At 35.5% G+C, this 24,309-nt stretch overlaps 1 protein-coding gene across 2 annotated transcripts in view; it reads right to left on the bottom strand.

Moving 5' to 3' along the window:
• ASCC3 (activating signal cointegrator 1 complex subunit 3) overlaps window positions 1-24,309 on the bottom strand; it is a 284,673-nt gene that overhangs the window by 155,686 nt on the left and 104,678 nt on the right. For both annotated transcript variants that reach the window (XM_080390028.1, XM_080390029.1), the window contains exons 11-13: window positions 14,995-15,159; window positions 3,253-3,429; window positions 56-127 (exon numbers count right to left, since the gene is read on the bottom strand). In XM_080390028.1, coding sequence (XP_080246154.1) covers window positions 56-127; window positions 3,253-3,429; window positions 14,995-15,159 — 414 coding nt within the window. The remainder of the gene's footprint in view (window positions 1-55; window positions 128-3,252; window positions 3,430-14,994; window positions 15,160-24,309) is intronic.

Genomic DNA, 24,309 nt, shown 5'->3' with positions numbered 1-24,309 from the left:
AAAACTGCTTTCTTTATGTGTGTTCTGAATGTAAACAAAAGCAAAAAATAAATACCTGGTGTCCAGACATGATTTGCTTCAGCACATTTTCATAACATACTTCATCCATATGATTCAGCTGCTGCACCTGAAAAACAAACATCATACTTCATATTAAAAGCACTTTTATATTTATGTATTTTCCAATAGATATCAAGCAATTTACAGTGATCCATGAAACAAAAATGTGATTATGCAATTGAATTTACAATATACTGACTCCCATTCCTAACAATATAATTTTGATATTCTTAAATTCACAAACAGAACATGAAAATAAGGAGAAAGTATGACTAAGGGCAGTGGACAGAAAATTTATTATGTGGCTTTGTCAAATTTTAAAAGTTTTTATTGTTTTTTTTAACGATCAAAGAGACGAAACCCAGATCTGTTCTTTGATTTATCTGTTTCATATTAAGAAATCTTACTTCTACAGTACTGATGAACTATCCATTTAATGCACCATTTTACCTCATTAAGTCTTTCCATTTGGTAATATAACAATAAGTTTTTACATTGCATATATCTATCTATCTATCTATCTCCACAAAATTAATGATTGTCAGCTTTGTTGCCATAAAGAACAGAAATTTTTTTCATAGTTGGGTCATGCATGTGGAACAGCAGGAATATGATATACAGTTTCCCATTATGGATAAATACAATGTTTCAGTAAGGTTCCAAACTAAAGAGTTCAGTTGAAATAAAAAGTATTCTTCAAGCTACCTTAAAGATCTTTTTTTTCTATTTCTTTAATGCATCACAAAATAAATAGCATGCATCTAATTGAACGAACCTCAGTATTAAGGTTCTGACAAATCAAAATCATTAAATGAAGTTCAAAATCCGAACAATCACTTCATTCTTCATTTGCGCATTCATGTTTTGTGACCACATTTTTTTTTGACAAAAAGCATGTAAAAATTCAAAAAAATGGAAATTCAGTAGTTAGAGTTATCTAGAGTAGCTGAAAATTGAAAATCACAGCTTTAAAATAGCTTTAGGGGGAGAAGAAGAAGATTCATATTTGGAATCATACCAGTATTATAATAAAAAGATGAGACAATATGGACATACATGCAAGAGACAAATAGCCAGTCTAATTATTCTGAAAATGGGAGGTGCGCATTTTAACTAATTATTTTTTTCAAATAAGTGAAAATCATTAAGGAGAAACATACATGGGCAGTGCATAGGTACACATATGGACATATATACATACATACATGCAAACAAACATAGCTTTATGTAGTCTTTGCACCTATACATAAAAAGCAAAACATAAGCACACATAAAGAAAAATATCCAACATTAACAGACCTCCAACTGAAGCCACCAAACATTAGACTTGGTCCCATATGCTTTAAGAGTTTCAATGTACAGAGTTTTTATTAAGCATAGAGGTTAGCCATGAAAGCTCTAAATACACCACACTGTCCTTGCCTTTGAAAGCTTGCCCACGGTTTGCATGTGATTATGCAAATCCCTAATCAGCTCCAATTTTTGGGGGATTTTTTTTAGATGAAGGATGTCAGGAAGCTGTGGCAAAGTGTCTACCTAAAGTAACTAACAGCCTTCTATCGCCTTGCAACTCACCACTGTGGATATAGACATAGCATTGATAGCATTTGCTCATGTTCTGCAAGAACTGCTTTTGATTCTGTGGGTTTTTACATTGCTTTCCTCTTGTCATAGAGACCAGAAGGACGTTGATATTGGCAATAATTCGGCAGCTTTAGTATTAGTAATATCCTGAATAGAATCCTTTTTCAAAGAGGCTTAATACTTTTACTTTCATTTGCTATGAAGTGTATTATCTTGATTGCAAAATGTATTTTAGTCTATGAAATCTCTAACGACATTCTTCTGAAAAGGAACAAGAAAAACTCCTGGCTGTGGTATTATCAAAATGGTGTGCCAGGTACTCACATTTCAGAATAACTACTACCTCCTATTATTTCCTCATATCCTCATGTTTTTTCAGGAAACTTACTGTTTTTTAAAATAATTTCAAATTGTATAGGATTATTTGTGTATTTCTTTGATTTTTAAATCACAAATGCATTCTAAAGTGAGTAGGAAGAAATGGAGTCTTTCCTTTTTTCTTACTATACAGTGGAAACAAACTACATATTCAAATCAAGTATCAGGAAAAGATTAAAGAAAAGGAACAGCAGATAACAGTAAAGGCACTTGAAACAATTAATGAAGGTTAAAATATGCAAATCATGGTAAGCACCACATGGTAAACTATTCTTACGTGTATAGACTTGAAATGGCTCTCTACAGATGCAAAATAAGTTTTTTTCCTGCACTGGAGATGGAATGAAACTACTTAAATAACCTAGTAAGAAAGGCAATGTCCATTTTTACAAGAGAAAAAAGCTATTATCAATTAAGCTATGAAATTTAGTTTTGATTTAAAATGTTTTGATTTCTATTAAATTAAATCATAGCAGAATAAGCTATTTAAACTGTAATTACCAGCTAGTGAGATGCATTGAAAATCTTACGGAAAAGTGTTTGTATTAATTCCTGTATTTAAAGAAGAATTATAATTTAGATGTGCAAGTGGCATTGCACTTATGATTTTTAATGAGAATATTATACTTGGCCATAGCCTTAATGCTTCCCAAAATGAGCAAGAGCACTAGGAGTAAAGAAGCTTATTTAAGGACTACTTTAAAGTGTTTTCTGTCAAATGTGCACATACGATAGTTGAGCATGACACTATTTTAATCAATAACTTATATCCAACTAGTATTAATGCACATCATATTAATACATATACACATATCTTTATCTCCAGATTTCATATATTAATATTTTCTTATAACATCTTTTCAGCTAAACAAGAAGTACCACTGCTTCTAGCAAATGGAAAACTGAAATGAGAAAGAGAATAATCAGCTGCTACAGTGACTCTGCAATTGAGGATGATTATTTCTCCATCAAGCAAAACTTAGTAGCAAAGCAGAGGCAGTGCAAAGCTAGATACCATTGCATGCAACTGCAACAAAGTCTATTTACAAGTATTATAAAGTTAGGAAATATGATTCTTAAGGTACCTTTCAATTATGTATATCTTTATACAGAAGAAAATATGCTTCATGAAACACCTGTAGCGTAATAAGCCCATACCCCCTACACACAGATACGTGAAGCATGATCAAACCAAAAGCAACCCTTTCCTTGGCATTCATGGCACTTTACCTTATTAGTTGTCTTAATTCCTATAAAGGTTTGCCCCAGTGGTACAGGTCGGAAACGGCCATCGAAGTAGAAGAGTCCAATGTAGGGATTGACATGTAAAAATGCAGCAACATCAAGATAATTGGGTAATGTAGCTGAAAGGCCCAAAATCCTAATCATACTTTGTGTAGATTCAACCTATTTAAAAACAGAAACCTGTATGTGATCCAAACGTTACAAGCCAAGAAATCAAACACAGAGTTTTAAAATATCCCTCAGAAAACAGTAATGTGAAAGAAGCAGTTAACACTTTATACAAAAGGTGAACAAAAGATGTGAGTTAGTGATTATCCCGTATTGAAGAAATGAGAGCACACTGCAATTCCATCAAGTCTTGCTTATCCATCTTCCTATTCTGTTGTACCTTTGCTCTCTGAACGGTTACTTGTCATTAAGTGACATGGAGGAAAAATAGCAGTAAAACCAGCTTTGTTAAGAATGGATAGTCCATTATATTATGCCCATTTATAGGCAAAACTAGGACAGCTAGTTTGGTATCATTTCTTCCTTAGTCCAAATCACACCACAATTCTGAAAAGAAGAAGAATGTAATTCATGTCATTCCTCAGTCTTGGCTTTTGCTGAACTATTTCCACAGCTCTCTTAGACAATCTACTCTGGTTCTCTGTAATAGAGACATTTTTTTCTTTTTTTTTTTATTTTTAATTGCCCAAATGTTTGCATTATATGCCTTCCCATTCGATGAAGGGCAAAAAAAGGTGTTTTGCAAAAAAAATAATCTGTTCCATAAAAGCCTGCATATTATATGTATTTCCAGGGAATTGTCAAAAAGAATGAAACCAGCCAAAAGACTTGAATAAGGCAAGTATGCAAGAATTTTCCTATTTCCTTTTGGAATATTGAAAGCCATATAGGCTGGCTCACAACTTTCTTACTAGCATAATTACTTAGAAGCAAAGTTCACAGTAATTTTCATCAAAAGTCTTTTTAGACACTATAACTGAAGCCATATACAAGGTTCTCAACTTGCCTTAAATTCATGAATGTCTCATGAAAAGTAAGGCTGGTAACATCAACCTGGCTAAGTCCTATTTAAAACAATATGAGGTTTCACTTGGAAGACAGATGTTTAAATCATTCAGGTGTTTGAGTTAAAGTGAAAGGAAGTACCATGTAATTAAAGCAGACAGAAGTTTTCAAAAGAGCATTAAAAAGTGTATGGGAAGCATTCTTAAGGAAGATAAAATACACCACACCATTAACACAGAGCTGGTGAATAGCAAGCACACCAAAATAATAAACCGAATTCCAAAAGAAGCCACCCACCACAACCGTACAGACATCAAGCAAAGCAAACCAATACTTTGCCTCGTAATGGACATGTCCCATAGCAAAAATTTGGATGCTTAAACTAAGGATGTAACCTACCAAATGACACAGAAAACCTACTGACCCTTTTACGCTTACAGAAAGAGCAGCTTTGCAAAGGGAAGCCCATGTATGACAAATTCTTATATGTAAATGCAGAATTTGAGAGTTAACTGGGATAAACGAGGGATTTCATTGTCAAGTCTTCCAGCTAAAGGGAACGAAAGCAGCATTTACCTTTAAGAGTACAAAGAAGCATTATCATTCCTTACACATCTTTTTATAGCTGGATTATGTGATGATGCAAGGGATACAGTCAACCTCAATTACATTGTTTTGAGGTGTCTGAGGTTTTTTTTTGGTTGGTTTGGTTTTTTTGGTGTTTCCCCACCCCCAAGGAGGGTGAGTGGGTGGTTTTCCTTTTCATTTCTTTGGGTTTTTTTGTTTTGGTTTTGGCTCAGTCCCCTGGTGCACTGCCTCCTCCTGCACTGACCCTGATGTCTGTGAGGTTGTTTCTCACACTTCTTTCCTCACTCCTATCTCTCCCTCAACACCTGCACAGTATTTTTACCCTTTTTTTCCCTGAGGCACCACCCACAGCCACCGCTGCCAGCGCCTGGGTACCAGCAGCCAAAACAGAAGGTTAATTTCCTTAATGTTTATACACTTTTTTTTAAAAAAAGCCTTGAATCTCTAAGAACAGTAACCACTTGCTGATATATTTCTCCTGTACTTTGTTCACAATAAGCACAATATCTGAAAGGGTAACAGCTCCAATCTGGAGGATATTATTGATTTTGCTAAATTCAGTAACATTTTTTTTCAAATCTTCTAAGAGCCTGAAAGCACTAGTTTGAAAATGTGCTCAGTTCCACCTGAAGGTAGGAAAGCATTTCAAGTATTTAAACAATTACCAAGAACTGTGCTTAGTAACCATGGAAGTATATGTTTTTATAGCAATTAACTGTAAGCTGTTTGTTCAGAGTTTTCTTTCAAAATACAAACGATGCCTAAAGAACAGTTACAATTTACCGAGACCTGCCACTTTCAAAACCTCTGTAAAAAGAAGCCACTTCATTGACCTGGGAGTTAGCCCTACAGTTACGGAGCTGATTGAAACCCCTGAATTACAACTCTGCATAAAAACTGCAGCGGAGAGTTAACACAAGCAAGTAATTAAAATTACTAATGTGCACAGCATATTTTAAAACAAAATATATTTTCGCATATTTTATATTATACTTTACATATATTTCTGCATATGTATATAGCACCTACATAACTTTTCAACTTGTAAATATAAAATTTACAAATTACTTGGACAATTAGTTGTCTATTATTACTAAGCCACAAAAATCAAGTCAGAGTGCTATAAGAAATCAGGCAATAATGTCATTTGCTCTATAGTAACATTTTGTTATTTATAATTAAATAAAGACGATTAAGACTAAGTCATTCCATCAATTTCTTTAACTTCTTTCAAAGTAATTAAAACAAAAAATATTTGGGTTTTTGCACCTACTTTTATATTGACTTAGCAACACAAAATATCAATAATATATATATATGTATGTGTGTGAAAATAATCAAGAAACAAAACCAGGTAAATTTACCACATCAGACAAAATGTAACAATTCTCCCAAATATTTTATGCTCCTATCAAATTTAAACTGTAAACTAAACCCCTGTGTGTCTGCACATCACATACATATACAGAATGAGTTTTGTTTATTCTTTTAATTATACACAGCAATACCCAAAGAGCAGTGACTAAAACTGCACTAAACTTCAAAGTCAGAAAAACAAAATTACCTGAATATGCAATCAGAACACACTATTTATTTTCATATTTTCTTTGTGATTATAGTTCAGTTTCATTTATTTATTATTAATCTATCCAAGCACTATAGAGAGCGTAATTTTTCATAATAGCTTTTAGTATTCTAACACATTTTTATAACAGAGTTCTCTGCATATATTTTTCAACTACTTTTCTGACTTTCCCTTGAAGAGCAAGATTAGTATGTCTTGCTCTCAGATGCTTCTAAGGAAAAGTAAATCTTGAAAGCGCAGATTTGTGTGTACCCTTTGTAAATAGAGTACATTCAAACATTAATACTTTTTGTGTGCTGGATAACTTATTTGGTCCTAGAAGTCCCAATTAAAGATCATGCCTTCATATATAAGACACTATGAACATATAATCTTTTCCTGAAATTGCAGTAAAAATTACTGAAAAGGCATTTTGGATGACAAATTTTATGTTTACATTCCCTATCACTGGCTGGTGGTAAGCAGCCAAGTGCATTTCCTTCACTACTGGCATACAATCTCAAACATTTTGATCTTCATATGTGTCCTTATCTCAGTAAAAATATAAGTATCATTTTAGAACTTATAAGACCTTTGGAAAATTGAACCGTCACAGTATTTGCACATCATGTTCTCTGAAAGCTTTGCTATATTTTATTGATGCTGGTGTTACACTGGAAGTTAAGAAATAAAATTGCCATAACTATGTTTAATTGACATATCTAATTAGAATATCTAATTCAGAAGCATTAATGACGGCAAGTGGAGAATTGACAGCACATTCACCATACACGTTTGCAGAACACAATTATCACACCATGAAATTCTACGTATACAGCTATCCAGTACTGATTTCCACACTCAAGCATCATCTGCAATTACACTGTAAATGATAAAGGATCAGGAATTGGAAGTGCCTCTCTGGATTGTAAACTGATCACAGCAGGATCATTTTCTTCCTAATAGGTTTTAAGATTTGCGTATCATCTCATTACGTTACAGCCGTCACTTGAGAGCAAACAGAGTATGCACAGAGATACTCTTTTGTCTGACTTCTAAAATTCTTCCTGAACTTTTGTGATCTTCGCAGTTGTTCCATCTTCATATATTAAAATATCACATTCACAGAATGAATTACAACCAAGCTGGAATGCATATCCCTGATTGTTCAACTTGAGCACAGAATTAAGTAGAGCAGACAAGTTTACATATCCTGATCTTTGAAGAATTGTCCACTGTTAGAAATTAATCTGATATTCAGATGACCCAGGATTACTTCAGTACACCCTCTACAGTCAGCCTGTATGCCCTTCAGATGTACACTAAAGACAAGATACACAGAAAATTACACACAAGCATTTCTTATTTTTCAGTCTAGACGTGCAAGAAGATGAATTTGTAACTTAGGTTCCCGAGTTCATTCATACCGCTGTTGAACACGGAAGTACTGCATATGAGAGGATTCACATTAGTTTTAGTTAGATACCAGCCTACCCACAGAATGGCTATAAGTTTCAGTTTCTCACAAGATACGTGCTTTTCCCATTGTTCAAAAAAAAGGAGAAGAAAGGAAAAAAAAAAGTAGGAATCCTTAGAACGTTAAAAAAAAAGAATTAAACATGTTTCAAAATGACTAAGTTTGTTAGAATGTTTCACCAGTGTTTACTTATTTATTGATATCTTGTTAACTGTCTAATGAAGAATCAAGAAGTTGTCAATAAATCCACCACATAGGTGGTAATTTCTTATCTTTAGGAACAAAAATGGAAAACTGAGTAAAACTGCAAAATCAAAAGTACATAGTGAAAATGGAATTACTAATACTGTTTTGAAGATTCTACATCGGACGTTATCTACAACCCAAACACTGTGCACAGAATGCATTTGTTACTAGGCAACCATCTAGTTAAGTAATTTTATAAATGAGTTCTACTATGCTTCCAGTGAACCCTGAAAATACTGTGATCTCAGTCCTCCATTTAGAACATATTTAAAAATCTAGAGGTACTGAAAAAATGTAACCATGCAGAAAGCACTATTAGAAGCCACATGATTTTCCCTCAGCTAAATACTACGTATGCAATACTTTGCCTTAAGAAATGACATTTTGAATGTACCTATTAAGAGATTTCTAAGACCTGCACAATGCCATGCCTGTTTTTCTTGAATGACAGAATGCCTTTTCATGCTATGCTTACTGTTTTGTTCCCAAACTAAGAAAGAAAAAATACACAGTTTAACAGCTTTACCGTATTATGAAAGAACATAAAACATGTGACAATCACTATAACCTTTTAAACTCCATGGATATATCACAAAAATGGAAAAACGTTCACAAATCAATAATAAAAAATGACAGGCAGAATGACTTCCTGACATCACTTCCATTGAAAGTAATAGAAAAGCTGAAGATTAATTTAAATATCTGACATGTAACATTTTCCAAACAAATGGAGGTTAGGTTTTGCTTTAAAGAAGTATTTTGTTTTAAAAAAGTAATTTTTACACAGCTACAAGGTTGCCAGAAAAGATAACAAGCTAGGTCTAGACTCATGTATTCGACTTAAGGCTGCACAACACACTGTTTAAAAATAGCATCACAGAATAACAAGAAAACATGTGTTAAATTTATCACAAGCTGACAAACTGACAGATTCTAAAAAGAATATATAATTGAAAAACAGTAATTAAAAGGGGACGCCCCTAACTGCTTTCTAAGCCTAACTCTATTCAATAATTTTATCCATGATATGCAGTAAATAAAAAAATATCTGGTGACAAGAGCGGGTGATTGGCAGAATTAATACAACTGATGTGTGTGGCTGACACACACGTAAATCTAGGTTGATGGTCCCATTCAAACTAAATGTCTTTTAATTTAGCTTATTCTAAAACAGGCCACAGCTGCAAGACAAGACTATTCTCAGGAAACATTCTTATAGCAACAAGTGAATCCTGCAGCAACTATAAAGAGGTTTGTCTGAGGACTTCACGAACAAGCATCTGAATGCAAGGTCTGAATATGATGTCTGAGCAAGTTAAGTACATGCAATTCTTAGGGATATAAAAAGGACAGAACTGAGTAATAGGAGAAAAACACTCTACCTCTGCCTGTGCTGCAACCAAACTAACACAAAAGTTTTATACCCAGTTTTGCTGATGTTTTAAAAATACAATCACAAACATCAGTGAAAAAAGTCCTACAACACTATAATTAGAGACAAAAAAATTATTGTAGAAGGTTTCAGTAAGCTTGTTTGGTTTATCCTGTAACAGAAGATGCTGAGAAACTTGATTAGCCTATATAAGGAATATCAAAGAGACAAAAGACTAAAAGCAGTCACTCAAGATGAGAAATGAAACGCCCAATGCCATTCTAATCTCAACAGACATATATAGGAACTACAGTGGGCTATCATTAGATACAAGATATATAGATCTGATCAGCTGGTTTTAGGTCATTATCTATCAGCCTTGATTTTTCTTTTTTGAGTGAAGAAAGCTCAGAAAGGAAACGTGACAATTTCCAGGGGAAGGAGAACTCCTCCACCATCTCATGGTCACTGCAGCCAAGGCTGCCTTAGACATTCACAGCCCCAATGAGCCCCTCCCTCCCTTGCTGGTGACTATGAGGTAGAGCAAAGCACCTCTCCTTGGCTCCTCTACTGCCTGGAGGAGGAAGTTCTTTCTCATCAGTGCACTCCACAAATCTCTCTGATTGCTTATCCTGCTGTATTGTCCTGCCCATTATTTATCTAGCAACTCTGTTTATCTAATACAAAAACATGAAGGAATTGAAATTTAAATTTGAAGAATAAGACTGATGAGATATTTGTGTGTCTAAGATGGGAACTTCAGTTCCTCAAAATCTGAGAAATCTTTTACTATGCTCTTTCTTTATCATTCACATAGTTGAGAGAAGGTATCAAAACTCACGTATCACTTCAGTGTAATACAATATGCTTTTTGTGAAAAAATACCTGTAAGCAGCACAGAAGTCATAAAAATCTCTGAATAATTATGACAAAATAATTCAGTGTCCTTTAAAAGTAGACAATTTTTTTCTTTCAAGCTAATAAGCTTAGTAGCTATTACAGAAGTGTGGAAAGTTTGATTAAAAAGTTTAAGCATTTCAGTTCTACATCTGCATTATGCTCTAGACAAACTTTAAACATCAAAGCTATATAAATTGGATTCAAAGAAGTTGTTTGATGTTATACCTACAGTATGTAAGAGAGCTCAAAGCAATTTTTCCACCAAAATGTTTAGCAAAATCAATTTAGTCACTTGCAGAAACATTCTCTAGAATTTAAAAAGTGCAACCATGCATGAATATGCTGTTCTTTCTGCTATTAGTACAACTGTCAGCAATTTCAATATATATGCTCCTTCCAGGTTTAAAAAATGCCCTGATTCTAAAAAATGCCATAAGTTAAAATGAACATGTTAAAGTCTTACAGTAAGTGGTGTGACTCAGTGTTCATCTGGGGGGGAGGGGGGAAAGTACAACAACAGTTCAAGTATTTTGAGGTACAAATTAGGACAGACCTGGTAATGCATCAGGATATTCTTGTTTTCAGGATGTATTTGTACAGCATATGAAAATGGATCTCAAGCCATTCTTTTCTGCCACAGTTGTAGGCCCAAGCAGCTAGTTGAACACTAAATTCTTAAGACCAAAAAAAATTCAACCCCCCAAACATTTGTTTTTCTGTTATCCACCATCTAAGAAAAACCCTCACACACTCCAACAAAACAGGAGATAGACTTTTTTGATAAAACAGGGTAACAAGCCCTGCAATATGTAAAAGGCATTACACTACACATCCTGACCTGCACAGAAGTTGTGACATTGTCTCATAATAGTCTCATACAAGCTAGAGAAGTATGATCCAGATGGTACACAGTATTATTATATAGGTACACTGGTATAATAGGTATATTATAGGTACACAGAATTATTAGAGTAGCTATTAGTGATTTATTGAAAAGGCTGAAGTAGTATTCAAAGGCATTTATCACAGTTCTGTCCTAGAAGTGATATAAGAAATGACTGTTCCAGGTCAGACCAAAAATCCAACTACTTCAATACACTGTCTCCCACAGCGGGCAAAAGGGACAGTACAGAAACTGGGAAAATGTCAATGATAGTTGCCAGCATAACTCTTGGCTACTACAGCCCCTAGTCTAATCTAGTGACTATTAATCTGCAATGGATTTTTGTTTGAATTAGTTGTCTAATCACTTTCTGAATCCCTCCACTCTGAAAGAGGAAAAACAATTTCTGACATCTTAAACTGGTATACAAATAGGTCATTTCAGCAATTACTGCAGTGGTGTAATTGGCATAAGGATATTTTAGACTGATGTTGTCAATGGAGGTTTTTTTTGTTTTTTAAAAATGGAACAATTAGTCTTGTGTGCATGAATACTGCATGAATATGATGTTTTTATAAATATCAATGAAAAATATGTTCTAGAACTACTTTCAGAAGGGCTGGAGAGGAGCTGGATTTTTCATGCAGAATCATCGAAACCAGCACATTGTCCAGGGATAGGATGAATATCCTGGGTTTAGTTCCTGCTCCAGAGACATTTATGAATTTTTATCAAAATGCATAAAACAGAACTATAAGCAGAGCACAGAACCAAAGAACTTTAACCAAATATTTTTTCCTTTGCAAAATATCATTAAAACATTATTAGATGTGATTTTTTATGCTTAAAACATCTGTAATACTATTTTCAGTAAACTCCAGTGAAATACTTCTGAAATCAGAAATCTATTGGGTGACTAAAAGAGATAACATACAAGTTTCAATAATTTCATAATTAGTTATGGATGTATACTGCATACTTCAGAGAGCTATCCAGGTGGGCTCAGATGCTGCAGTATAAAATTTCTTTTTTAAATTTTAAAACTAACCCTCTTATTATTGTTTCCATATTATAAAGATAAAACAGCTGTACAAAACATCTCCTGTTTCTTTGTCCGCAAGCTCTCTGGGAGGCTTGCAATTCAAAATATTTTTGTCTGGAATTGTTTTCTACTGCATAATTCTAAATATTTCTACAAGTACTTTTGTCTTCTGTTTAACTGTGGGGTTTTTAGTGTACTTTTAAAATGCAGTTTTTCCCTTTCTTCAACAACCTGCTTGTAAAGATTTATAGTGGTCTCTTTCTTAACAACTTAGAATAAATATGGGTCTTCAGAAAGGTGGTGAGATAGTTAATTTCAAGATTTGTGTTTTGTTTTTCTTCTCAGCTGTTTCACTTCAGAAGGGTTACAAATTAGTAGCTTCAATTCTGGATGAATTAAACTCCAACTTGGTAGGTAAAACAAACCTTGAAATTCTATAAGATTAAAGCACTCTAGAAAGCTATTTTTTAAATAAGTGTTGAAGTAAGATACTGATTTATTACAGTAAATGCACTAAATGTAGGAGACAGTACCCAAGACATAATTGCCTCAGATTTTATATTCCTGAAGTTACCTGCACAGGCTTGACAGACACAAAAAGGAAAGGATCTATGGAAGATTTGTGTCCAAATGAAACAAGGATGCCAAGCTGAATAATGCAGGACAGACACAATGGCTCTAGACATCTATTTTGGACAGCTGATGCCTACCTTAGAAGTCTCACAAAACTTTGCATTAGAAAATGAATGAGTCTTGCAATCTGACATGAAGACAATGACCATGACGGCCACTGCTAAAAGCTGAGATGCTTTACTTTAAGGACACCTAAGGAAAACAAGGTTATCAAAACCATTTAAGAAAAAAAACACTGTATCAAGCAGGTTAAGCTTCAGAGCCTGTCCTGGTTTCGGCTGGGGTGGAGTTAACTTTCTTCTTAGTAGGTAGTACAGTGCTGTGTTTTGCTCTGATGTGAGAACAATGTTGACAGCACACTGATGGGTTTAGCTCTTGCTGGGTAGTCTTTACGCTAAGCCAAGGATTTTTCGGTTTCTCAGGCCCTGCCAGTGAGAGGGCTGGAGGGGCATGGGGAATTCGGAGGGGACACAGCCAGGACAGCTGACCTGAACCAGCCAAGATGTATTCCATACTATGGGACATCATGCTTTGTATATAAACTTGGGAGGGAGGAGGTTAGCTGGGGCCTGGGGATCGTTGCTTGGGGACTGGCTGGGCATCGGTCAGTGGGTGGTGAGCAGTTGTACTGTGCATCACTTGTTTTCCTTTCTCGCTTTCCCTCTGGATTTTATCCTTTCCCCTACCTTTCCATTATAACTGTTGATGTTATTTATTATTATTATTGTTGTTTTTATTATTATTTCATTTTTATTCTGTTTGAATTACTAAATTGTTCTTATACCAACCCTCGAGTTTTACATTCCTTTCCGATTCTCTTCCCCAGCCCTCTGGGCAGTGTAGGGAAGTGAGCAAGTGGCTGTGTGGTGCTTGGTTGCCAGCTGGGGTTAAACCACAACAGTGCCTTTGAACCAGGTAGTCTAAACTTCACAAAGCCCTACTCTCCATAAAAAATAAAAATAAAAATAAAAATAAAAATATCTTTCCAAGTTTAGCTTCTAAGCAATTATTACTTATGTTGTACTTTACACAGGAACTTTACATTTTCTGTACTGGATTACAGCAGACATGCATTTTGTTCTGTTCTTAGAGGAGCTGGATTCAGACGATTCAGAGCACCTTAACAAGGTTATTGTAGTCTTACCAAGCAAAAAGCATCTTGAAAGCTAAAAGGCTTTAAACATTTAACATGCTACAAATAGAGCCATAACAATAGCAATTGTGTTTATTTTTAACTTGTTACAGATTATTTGTATTGACATACTTTTGCTCTGCATGACCAAAAAAAAAAATTGCACTCTATCCTCTCCTTACCATTATTTATCCTAATTTAATCCTTTTTATTCATCCCTAAATTCTACATTTTAATTTTCTGGTAAACGCACATCTCACCATTGAGACCAATCTTTTTTATCACCTAACTGTGAATCCTTCTTTAGTACAAGATTTAAGAAAAAAACCCCACAAATTTATCCTTTTCTCCTTTTGCCATTTCAAATCTTGATATTTAGGAACTACCACTAAAGCATGAGGAAAAAACCACAAAGGACCAATTACGCTAAAGTACAAATTACATAGTATTTTTCTAGCAGTATTGAGAGTTTTATCTAGATTTAAGACACTACTCTTACTTAAAAAGAAAAAAATCTAGGAAAACTGCTTATTAAAAATCAGCATTTCTGGTAAGAAAATATTTTCAATTTTGTTTATGTTAAAAAATTAACCTGATTATTATTTGTTTAAATACATTTAATTTTGCTTTTACTTGTACAGTAGGTAAATCAAGTAAATAAATCGTAAGTAAAGAAATAGCTCTGTAATAGATCATGGAATTTGTAGCTGATTTAATACAGAAGAGAAGGTAGAAGACAAAAATTTTTCTTCATTCTTAGTACAGAATAGCTATGAAATAAATTGCAAGCTGCCTAAGCATTGCTCCTTTTACACTGACATCTATCTATTCTTGACCAATATAAAATTCTTTTGAACATTTTTTTTCCCCTCTTACCTGTCGTAAAGTACGTGCTACTATACTTTCAAGTACTGGTCCTCTGTCTTCATGCAACAGATGAACTTCATCAAGAACCAAGAGTTTTACCAGCTGAGAGAGGGCTACATCACCGACGCTTTTTCTTGTCACTACATCCCATTTCTCTGGAGTAGTCACAAGCATCTAGTAGAGCAGAAAAAAGAAATATTAAGCATTCATAAAGAAAAAATCAGATTTAAGTTTATTAATAAACCCAATATTTTAATACACAGTAGAGTAAATGCAACGTAGAACTTAACAAAGCTATTTTAAGTTTTACCTGCTTTATATAAGAGGCAGACACAATTTGCTGCATCTACATGTGTTAGCCATTAGTAGGATTTTGCATGGAAAACTATATGGAAATATCAACTAATAACTTCAAGCTAATGTGCATCATTTGTATACATTTTTCACATTAAAACAATTAAGCAGCTATACAGAATCAATTCTTTATATAATCATGCAAGTCATTTAGAACCATAGAATCATTTAGCTTTGAAAAGACCTTTAAGATCATCAAGTCCAACTATTAACCCAGGACTGCCAAGTCCGTCACTACACCATGTCCCTAAGTGCTGCATCCTATGTGTTTTTTAAACACCTCCAGGGAAGGTGTTTAAAACACCACTTGCCTGGGCAGCCTGTCTCAATGCTTGACCATCCTTTCAGGGAAGAAATTTTTCCTAATATCCAATCTAAACCTCCCCGGTGCAACTTCAGGCCATTTCCTCTTGTCCTATCGCTAGTTATCTGGGAGAAGAGACATACTTCCACCTGCCTACAACCTCCTCCCAGACAGTCATAGAGAGTAAATAAGGTCCACCGTCAGCCTCCTTTTCTCCAGGCTAAACAACCCCAGTTCCCTCAGCTGCTGCTCATAGGACTTGTGCTCCAGACCCTTCACCAGCTTCATTGCCCTTCTCTGGATGCGCTCCAGCACCTCTATGGCCCTTTTGAAGTGAAGGGCCCAAAACTGAACCCAGGATTCAAGGCGCAGCCTCACCAGTGCCCAGTACAGGGGGACAATCAATTCCCTAGTCCTGCTGGCCACACTGTTTCTGATACAAGCCAGGATGCTGTTGGCCTCCTTGGCCACCTGGGCACACTGCTGGGTCATGTTCAGCTGGCTGTTGACCAGTACCCCCAGGTCCTTTCCCCCAGGCAGCTTTCCAGCCACCCTTCCCCAAGCCTGTAGCGCTGTGGAGGGTTGTTGTGACCCAAGTGCAGGACCAGGCACTTCTCCTTGCTGAACCTCAAATGTAATGTATGCATCCAACTAATAATTATGTGATAAAATATCTATAACCTTCACCACAGCAGATACTTAAGACCCTCATCATACCTAAACTTGAGCTAATAGTTCCCAGTTCCCTATGAAATACTTTCTCCCTAAGGCATAATTTCAAGTTGTACATATTGGTATCTTGATCCCAGGACTGGCAAAACAGATTAAACTACTTTTATGAGTCCGAGAAAAGATGATTTCCAAACTTTACTGTTTCATGCAGATACATGTGTGGTAAGTCTCTATTATGGTGCCACGCATGCTCTTGCATGGCTTCTCTTTTTGCATAAATCCCTAAGTAACAGACTATCAAACAGATAAAACCGAGGTACGGTTGGTCAATTGCCAAACAATCATAGTACCCTCCATTCCACACAACGAGAACATACGCAGCAGTCACTTCATATGACCTTAACACAAGAATTCAAGAAAGCAGCATTTTAAAATCTAAAATCAGACATAAAGTGGTCACTCTAAATAAAGCACCTCACTGCTCCCCTCAAAAAAATTCTCAGCAGCTTTTTAAAATAGAAATAGAAATGCAGATTTCTTATACACTATTCAACAGAAATAAATTTCTATTTATGTGCCAACTGCTATGTACAAATCCCACCTAGAACTGGATCTCATCTACTGAAACTCAATCTAACTTGCCTGCAAGTTGTGACTATGATTTATGGGCAATTATTTATTGCCTACTCAGAACAAATCTAATGAATCACCACCTATAAAAGCTTGAGGTTTCTGGGACAGGCATAAAGCTTACCTTACAGTATCACTTATTTCACAAAAAAAAAGAAGAAAAGAGCTTAGAACTACTAAAATAAAGGTTACTTTGCAGTTGAAAATCACTCAGAAAATAAAAAGGAAAATTCAAATTTTGCTGTTTCATAGGTCCCAATAGAAAAGTTTAGAAATTGGGCAAATCTTGTTCAGGCGACATCTACAGCAAATTGAATGCTTTAATGAGTGAAAGAGAACAGGGACTGTTTGATTATCTTGACTGAAATGAAATTTCTTTAAAATTCAACTACCAATCATTGAAAGATATTAAGAACTGGCAAAATGGGGAAACTTCTAACAGCTTTGATAAATAGGCATGATACTAAAAGAAAACACAGTGATCATGAACTACTTGTTTATAAATAAGCTTATCAACTTGTGACAGGATCTAGAGAACAGCACACTTGTTTTCTAAAACTCTACTGACATTGACTAAATTCCAGTCAACAATTTCAAATTACCTTATCCTACAAAGAGGACAGAAAAAAATGCTCGATAGATGACCAAACTTGGCTATGACAGAGCTTTCAAAATAGGAATTCTGAATTGCCTTCCTACTTCTAACAGTATAACCTAATTTGACAAAGTATTTTTAACTTAATTGCCAACTGCTTCCCCTCAAACACATGGATTAGTGTCTTCTGACAGATTTTGGTTCCAAGGTTATTTCAATACAAATTTTAGTATCAAGGCCTTTGATTCTTAAAGCAGTATTACATTCTTATTTTTCCTCTCAATAATATTTTTCTGTAATTCTACTTAAAGAAAAAAAGAATAAGCAGTAATAAGTAAATGTTAATATGTAGTACTCAATGAACACACACTTCACATCACAAATAAGAGTTGAGTCTACAATCAGACAGGAAAACATGCATCTGATCCCTATCAGTTCTTTCATAGTAAATATGTTTTATGATTGGGCTTTCTCTCAACTTTAGATTTCCAGAAGTAAAACACTAAGATGACACACAGTTCAGCCTAATAGATCATAACGCTTCTACAACAAATATAATAGTAGTAAGTTCCTACAAAAGTTTATCCAGAAAACAATTGTTTGCATCTAGTCAGCATTTGCTATATTCCAAGCAGCCATGGTAGAATACTATAGAAACCCCCATAAATTAACAGTTGACCAGATACTATCAGTATCTGATCTCACATTTGACCAGATAATGTAAACCCAACACAGTGATTCATGGCATTTTCTTCTCAAACAAAATCTATTATCTGTGAGTATACAATGTACAAATAGAAAAAAGATGGCTGCACTAGATCCCACACTGAAAAAATCCAGAAAGTGTCAAGACAAGTTAGGTGGCCTCCAAATGTGGTGCTGTGAGGTATAAAAATGGTACAAATTAGTGTTAGCACCAAAACCAGTTTCTTATCACAGAAATTATACAATGGAAGGGGTAAAGCCACTGGGTAATTATGAATAATGCTTCAAGGCCCTGGCTGAGAAAAGCAGACACAGAGAGCGAGCAAAGACTTATAAAACCTTTGTGAAAACTCCAAATTTGAGCATTTCTCCCCATCAGAACATCCAACTTGGTGTCCACTGGCCATCCCAGGTCCTTCTCTGCCAAGCTGTTCCCAGCTGGTCATTCCCCAGCATGTATAGGTGCATGAGGTTATTCCCCTCCCCAGGGGCAGGATGTTGCACTTGACTTTGTAGAACTTCATGATGCTCCTGTCAGGCTATTTCTCCAGCCTGTTGAGGTCCCTCTGGGTGGCAGCACAATCCTCTGGTGCATCAGCCACTCCTCCCAGTTTGGTGTCATCGGCAAGCTTGATGAGGGTACACTCTGACCCATCATCCAAATCATTAATGAGGATGTTGAACAACACTGGATGCAGTATTAACCCCTGGGGTAGACCACTAATTTCTGGCCTCCAACTAGACTTTGTGCCACTGATCACCACACTCTGAGCCTGGCCATTCACCTGGCTTTCAATCTACCTTACTGCCTGCTCAGCCAGCCCATACATCAACAGCTTCTTTACAAGGATCTTATGAGAGGCAGCGTCAAAGGCCTTAATGAAGCTGATGTAAACAATATACAATGCTCTCCCCTCATCCACCTGGCCAGTCATTTCATCATAGAAATTCATCAAGCTGTTCAAGAATGACTTCCCCTTGGTGAGGCCAAGCTGACTACTCAGGATATGATTTTCCTGTCTGTCTTGTCCTTGTTTCCAGTATTAGCTGCTCCATCACCTTCCCAAGTCAGGCTGACTGGTGTAGCATTCCCTGGCTCTCACTTGAGAAGTGACATTTGTTTTTCTCCAGTCTTCAGTCACTTCTCCAAGTTACCATGATTGATCAGTTATGATATCAGCCAGCTCCCTGAGCACTCATGGATGCATCCCATCAGAACCCATGGACATATGCATGCCCAGTTTGCTTAAGTATTCCCTGACCTGATCCTCTTCCACCTAGGGTACACTTTACTTGCTCCAGCCTTTCCCCCAGTTGCTAGGACCTGGGATTCCCGAAGGCTGGTCCTGCTAGTAAAGACTGAGGCAAAGGAGGCATTCAGTACCTCAGCCTTTTCCACCACTGTTTAACCAGGTCCCCTGTCTCAGCAATGGACCCACATTTTCCTTAGTCTTCCTTTTGTTACCTATCTTGTTGTCTTTGACATCCCTGACTAGATTCAATTCCATTTGGACTTCAGCTTTCCTAACTGGATGCTCAGACAATGCCTCTGTATTCCTTCCAAGTTACTCATTCTTGTTTCTGCTCTCTGTGTGCTTCTTTTTTGTGTTTGAGTTTGACCAGGTGCATCTTGTTCATCCATGTAGGCCTTCTGGCTTTTTTGCCTGACTTCCTATTTGTTGGGATGGACCTCTCTTGAGCTTGGAGAAAGTGATCCTTGTATATTAACCAGCTTTCTTGGGCCTCTCTTCCCTCCAGGGCTTTATGCCATGGGAGTCTTCCAAGCAGATCTCCCCAGAGCCAAAGTCTGTTCTCCTGAAGCTCAGAGCTATGAGCTTGCTTTTTGCCCTGTTCCTTCCACTCAGGATCCTGAACTCCATCATCTCGTAGTCACTGTAGTCAAGTCTGCCTTTGATCTTCACATCACCAACAAGCCCTTTCTTGTTGGTGAGTATGAGGTACAGCAGAGCACCTCTCCTTGTTGGCTCCTCCGTTACCTGGAGGAGGAAGTTCTCATCAATTGACTCCAGGAACCTCCTTGACTGCTTATCCTGCTGTGTTTCTTTCAAAATATTAGAAAAAAAAATGTATCTTACACAACACATGTTATTTATGAATACTTTTTTCTTCACTTGATCTCCACAAGATATATCCTGATAATATTTATTCTCCTCAGAGAAGTATTTTTCCCTGCACTGCCTCACAATATTGTTCCAGTCCAATTATTTTACTAACATAATGTATCAGTCTTTACTAACTACCAAGAATTACTCCTGAAGAGACTTTGTGATATTACAGAAAAAGACATTCCTGTCCTGCAATATTTAAAACTTAACACATGAAAGACTCACTGAGTCATTAACATCACTGAGAGAGTGGTGGTGTGTTTCTGTTCTTTTAAAATATTACTGGGTGCATTTTGTTAGCAAATACAGATTTTTCAAATGCTTTTACAAAACAGTCCATGTAAAAATGTATAACCATAATTTATCAACTGAATTGTAACACTACTACAGATGCGACTGTTATCACTTTAAAATGAGCCATGTCAACCACAAAAAATTAGCAGCTGTACTTCCACAGAACATTAATTAGCAAACAGTGACGAAATATATTTAGCAATGCATATTAAGATTTTAAGGTGTGAAATACTACAAATGCAAGCTACTTAGCTAATTTGTTAAATCTAAATTGGCAATGTTCAGAATGCAGGGTTTTCTTCCCCCCTAATGTCAGTCATGTTATCAGGATATCTATTTTAAATGGTACCATTAATTCTGTTTCTGATTCATGACTATTCATTACAATGATCTTTTACTTGGATCTTATTTTAAAACAGCAATGTTAGTCAAAGTAATGACCTGAATTAAAAGCTATACTTGATATACTGTCTCATTTAGTAAGACCAGCAATTTCCAGAGAATGTCTTCCCAGAAAATATGGCTGGTTCTTATATTTATTTTTCAGATAGGAATTACGGTTGAAAAAAAAAAAAATTCTCAAAAAAACCCCGCCAAACAAATCAGCTTTGCAGTCTCAAACCATAAATTGAATTAAAATATATAAAGTATAATTAAAAATATCACCTAAAAGAAAATGCTGATGATCAGCAAATGTTAGCATAGATTTTGTCAATTAAAATAATAAACAAAGCAGCATTATGATCCATCTCATAATTATTTTAAATGTGTTAGTGGCATTTCTTTTAATAATTAATTTTCAGTGGCAACATATTTTATCCACAGTCATAAACTCAAAACTCAGATTCAGCAAAAGAATTCTGCTTTCTGTCTGGGGGCAAGGGAAGCACAGAGTAACCAAGTCTCAAAATATCTTTTTAATATTTTTTTTTTCACTTTGACTTGAGTTAGCAAACTGAGAAACATGTTCATTGATATTGCTATTTCACCACTTCACCTCTTTCACTATTGAAACAGCCTGAAAACAAAGCATCACATTTACTTAATGAACTGCAACTCATGCAAAACATTTCAATCTGTTTTTTTATTAGGGTATGACTGAACAGAAATTGGTTAACTGTCAATAATTTTACTGTCAACTTGAATTTCTCTCCACACATACAATTCCCCTTTCCCAATGCTTTTTGGATTATCCTTAGTAACTACTCTGCACTGACTTTTTCTACTAGCGAAAACATGGGCTTATCACATGTTCTCTGTTTCAAGTGAGCACTGCCACTCAATTTTATACCAAAAATGGTAACATTTTTTTTAAAAAATAATAAATCTTTCAACTCAAAGTGATTGCATTTAGCTTTGCTGTTATTTAACATATCCCTACATTACTTTACATACTGTTCATACTCAAAAATGTCCAATTACTTCATTTTGAAAAATGAAGTCAAAAGTGATGACACTAGCTGATAATTTCAATGTGAACTGACAAAGTTTCAAGTGACTGTGAAAATAGCATTTTTCTATAATTGCATGATTTGCTAACTATTTTTGTCAGTTTCTCTTCAGTCCTCTCAGAAGCCAGACTTAGTGGTATGAGGAACTTACATTATCGCCACAGTTTCGTAAGATCTGCATGTTAAAAAAATGACGGGTTTTGTTGTTGTCTGGTGTTTTCTTAAGTCTGAAAAGGCTTACGGTCTCACTGAAATTTATTTATCTTCTATGAATTGCTAGCAGTTGCATAGCTTGCAGCTCACTTGCAATCCTCTGATTTTTTTTCTGCTTTAAGTTCTCCCAAACACATCTTGCACATGACTAGTATCTGACTTCTGCTTGAATAATTTGTGCAAGGCTAGTAAAACATGGCAATTCCCTCAAAAAAGATTAAATTCACACTCCCACAGGTTCAATCCACATATGAAAATATTTCAGAACAACACACAATAATTGGTTGTAATGTGCCATACTACAAAATCCATGGCTTTTAAGTTCTTCCAAGACTATTTTCGAGAAGATTTCCTCTCTTTAGCCACTTCAGCCTCAAAGCATGTCTGCCACTTATCTGACCTTTTGTTCCTTTCATACATACAATAAATCAGAACTTAGAAAACCCCCCTCACAGATAACTTCGTAACTACAATGATTTCCAAGAAACAATTAGAAAAAACCTCAGTCATTCTCCTTATCTACCAGATATTGTCAAACCAAAATGTATAAAGAACTGGTTGACTCATATATCAGGTTAAACATCGTCTGGAATAATAGAAGAAGGGGGCTGGTGTTTTATTTTTGTTTTAGACAATACCATTCTGATTACAAAAAGAAGAGGGAGAACAGTTGGTTGTGAATTATCAGGTTAGTAGATTAAATTCTCCCTGCCCCATATCTTAAAAGTAGATTCTTAGAATAGTCTACTTTACATCTGTTCAAACCTTTCTGGACAGTAAGGCATCATTACTAAAGTAGGCATGCATGGCAAATTTTAAACATGTTCTCATTTTAGGTTTCTGCTTTATCAGACCTGATGACAACCTAAATTTTGAGATGACAATGGTTTTACATAAATTTGCATATTGCGATTGAGCAAACACCCTACAAGCCAAATCATACCTTTGGCAATTTATCTTCAAACAGATATTTGTAAGTTTTTATTCCTGATGCACAGGAGAAACAGAATTCAACTAGTATTTAAATATAAGACTTCTGAATGACTTGATGAAATGATTACAAAGGAAAGACACTGTTAAAATTCTTATAGCAAAGATTTTATGGACATTCCTGAGAATAAAAATGAAATATTCCCCACAAACAGCAGGAACAGAAGACTGGAAACTAGTCTGCTGTAATCAGCCCCATTCAGAAGTAGATCTTGCTGCCAGTGAGCTGTTCAATAAAATAATTTTTACAAAATGAATGAGTAAAGGCTTTTGCAGAACTACAAAACTGGTATCAACCATTAGATTTTAAGTCCAAATAAAGAGCTGCCAATCTTACAGGCACTAGAATTAGTCAGTAAAACAATCCCAGAGGACTAACCTGAACTGAATCAATGAATTAAAAGCTCTGAATAGAAAAGTAACAAAGATGGCAAAAGGTGTACAAAATTCTGGACCAAAACAGAGGATGCATGAAAGAAAATCTTTTGAGAAAATCTCTTACACTGCAGTTGCTCCACCTCCAAAACACTTAACTCATCTTCAGCTTAACATTCACTTCCATGTTTTAATTTTCCTGCTACTGTGTTCACAAATGAGTTATGAGCAGTAATTCTTTATGTACAGTGTTCCCCAGAAACACCGAAACTTAAAACGTTTGATTTTTTTGATTTTTTTTTTTTAAGTAGGCTCATATAAATTTTAGGCCAAGAACTGCTAGAGATGGCAAGCTGTTGTGCAACTGCATGTGAAAGGTGGGAAAAACATCTTTCAGAGAAACTTTTCAGAGAAGCAGCAAATATCTGTCATTAGGAACAACAACCACTATCAACAGCGGTCAATTTTAATGTTTAGCCATGACAATTATTTAAAAGAATCAGCTGCAGCAACTTCATCCTCATCTAGGCAGGAACAGATAAATAATCTGCTATGGTATACAAAATTTTTCTACTACAACACATCTATAGCTCACCATAGATTCCATAAAATCAT

The sequence above is a fragment of the Falco punctatus genome (assembly GCF_963210335.1).
Source record: "Falco punctatus genome assembly, chromosome: 5".
In the NCBI taxonomy this organism is placed as follows: domain Eukaryota; kingdom Metazoa; phylum Chordata; class Aves; order Falconiformes; family Falconidae; genus Falco; species Falco punctatus.
This window is presented reverse-complemented; position numbering and strand designations above follow the sequence as displayed.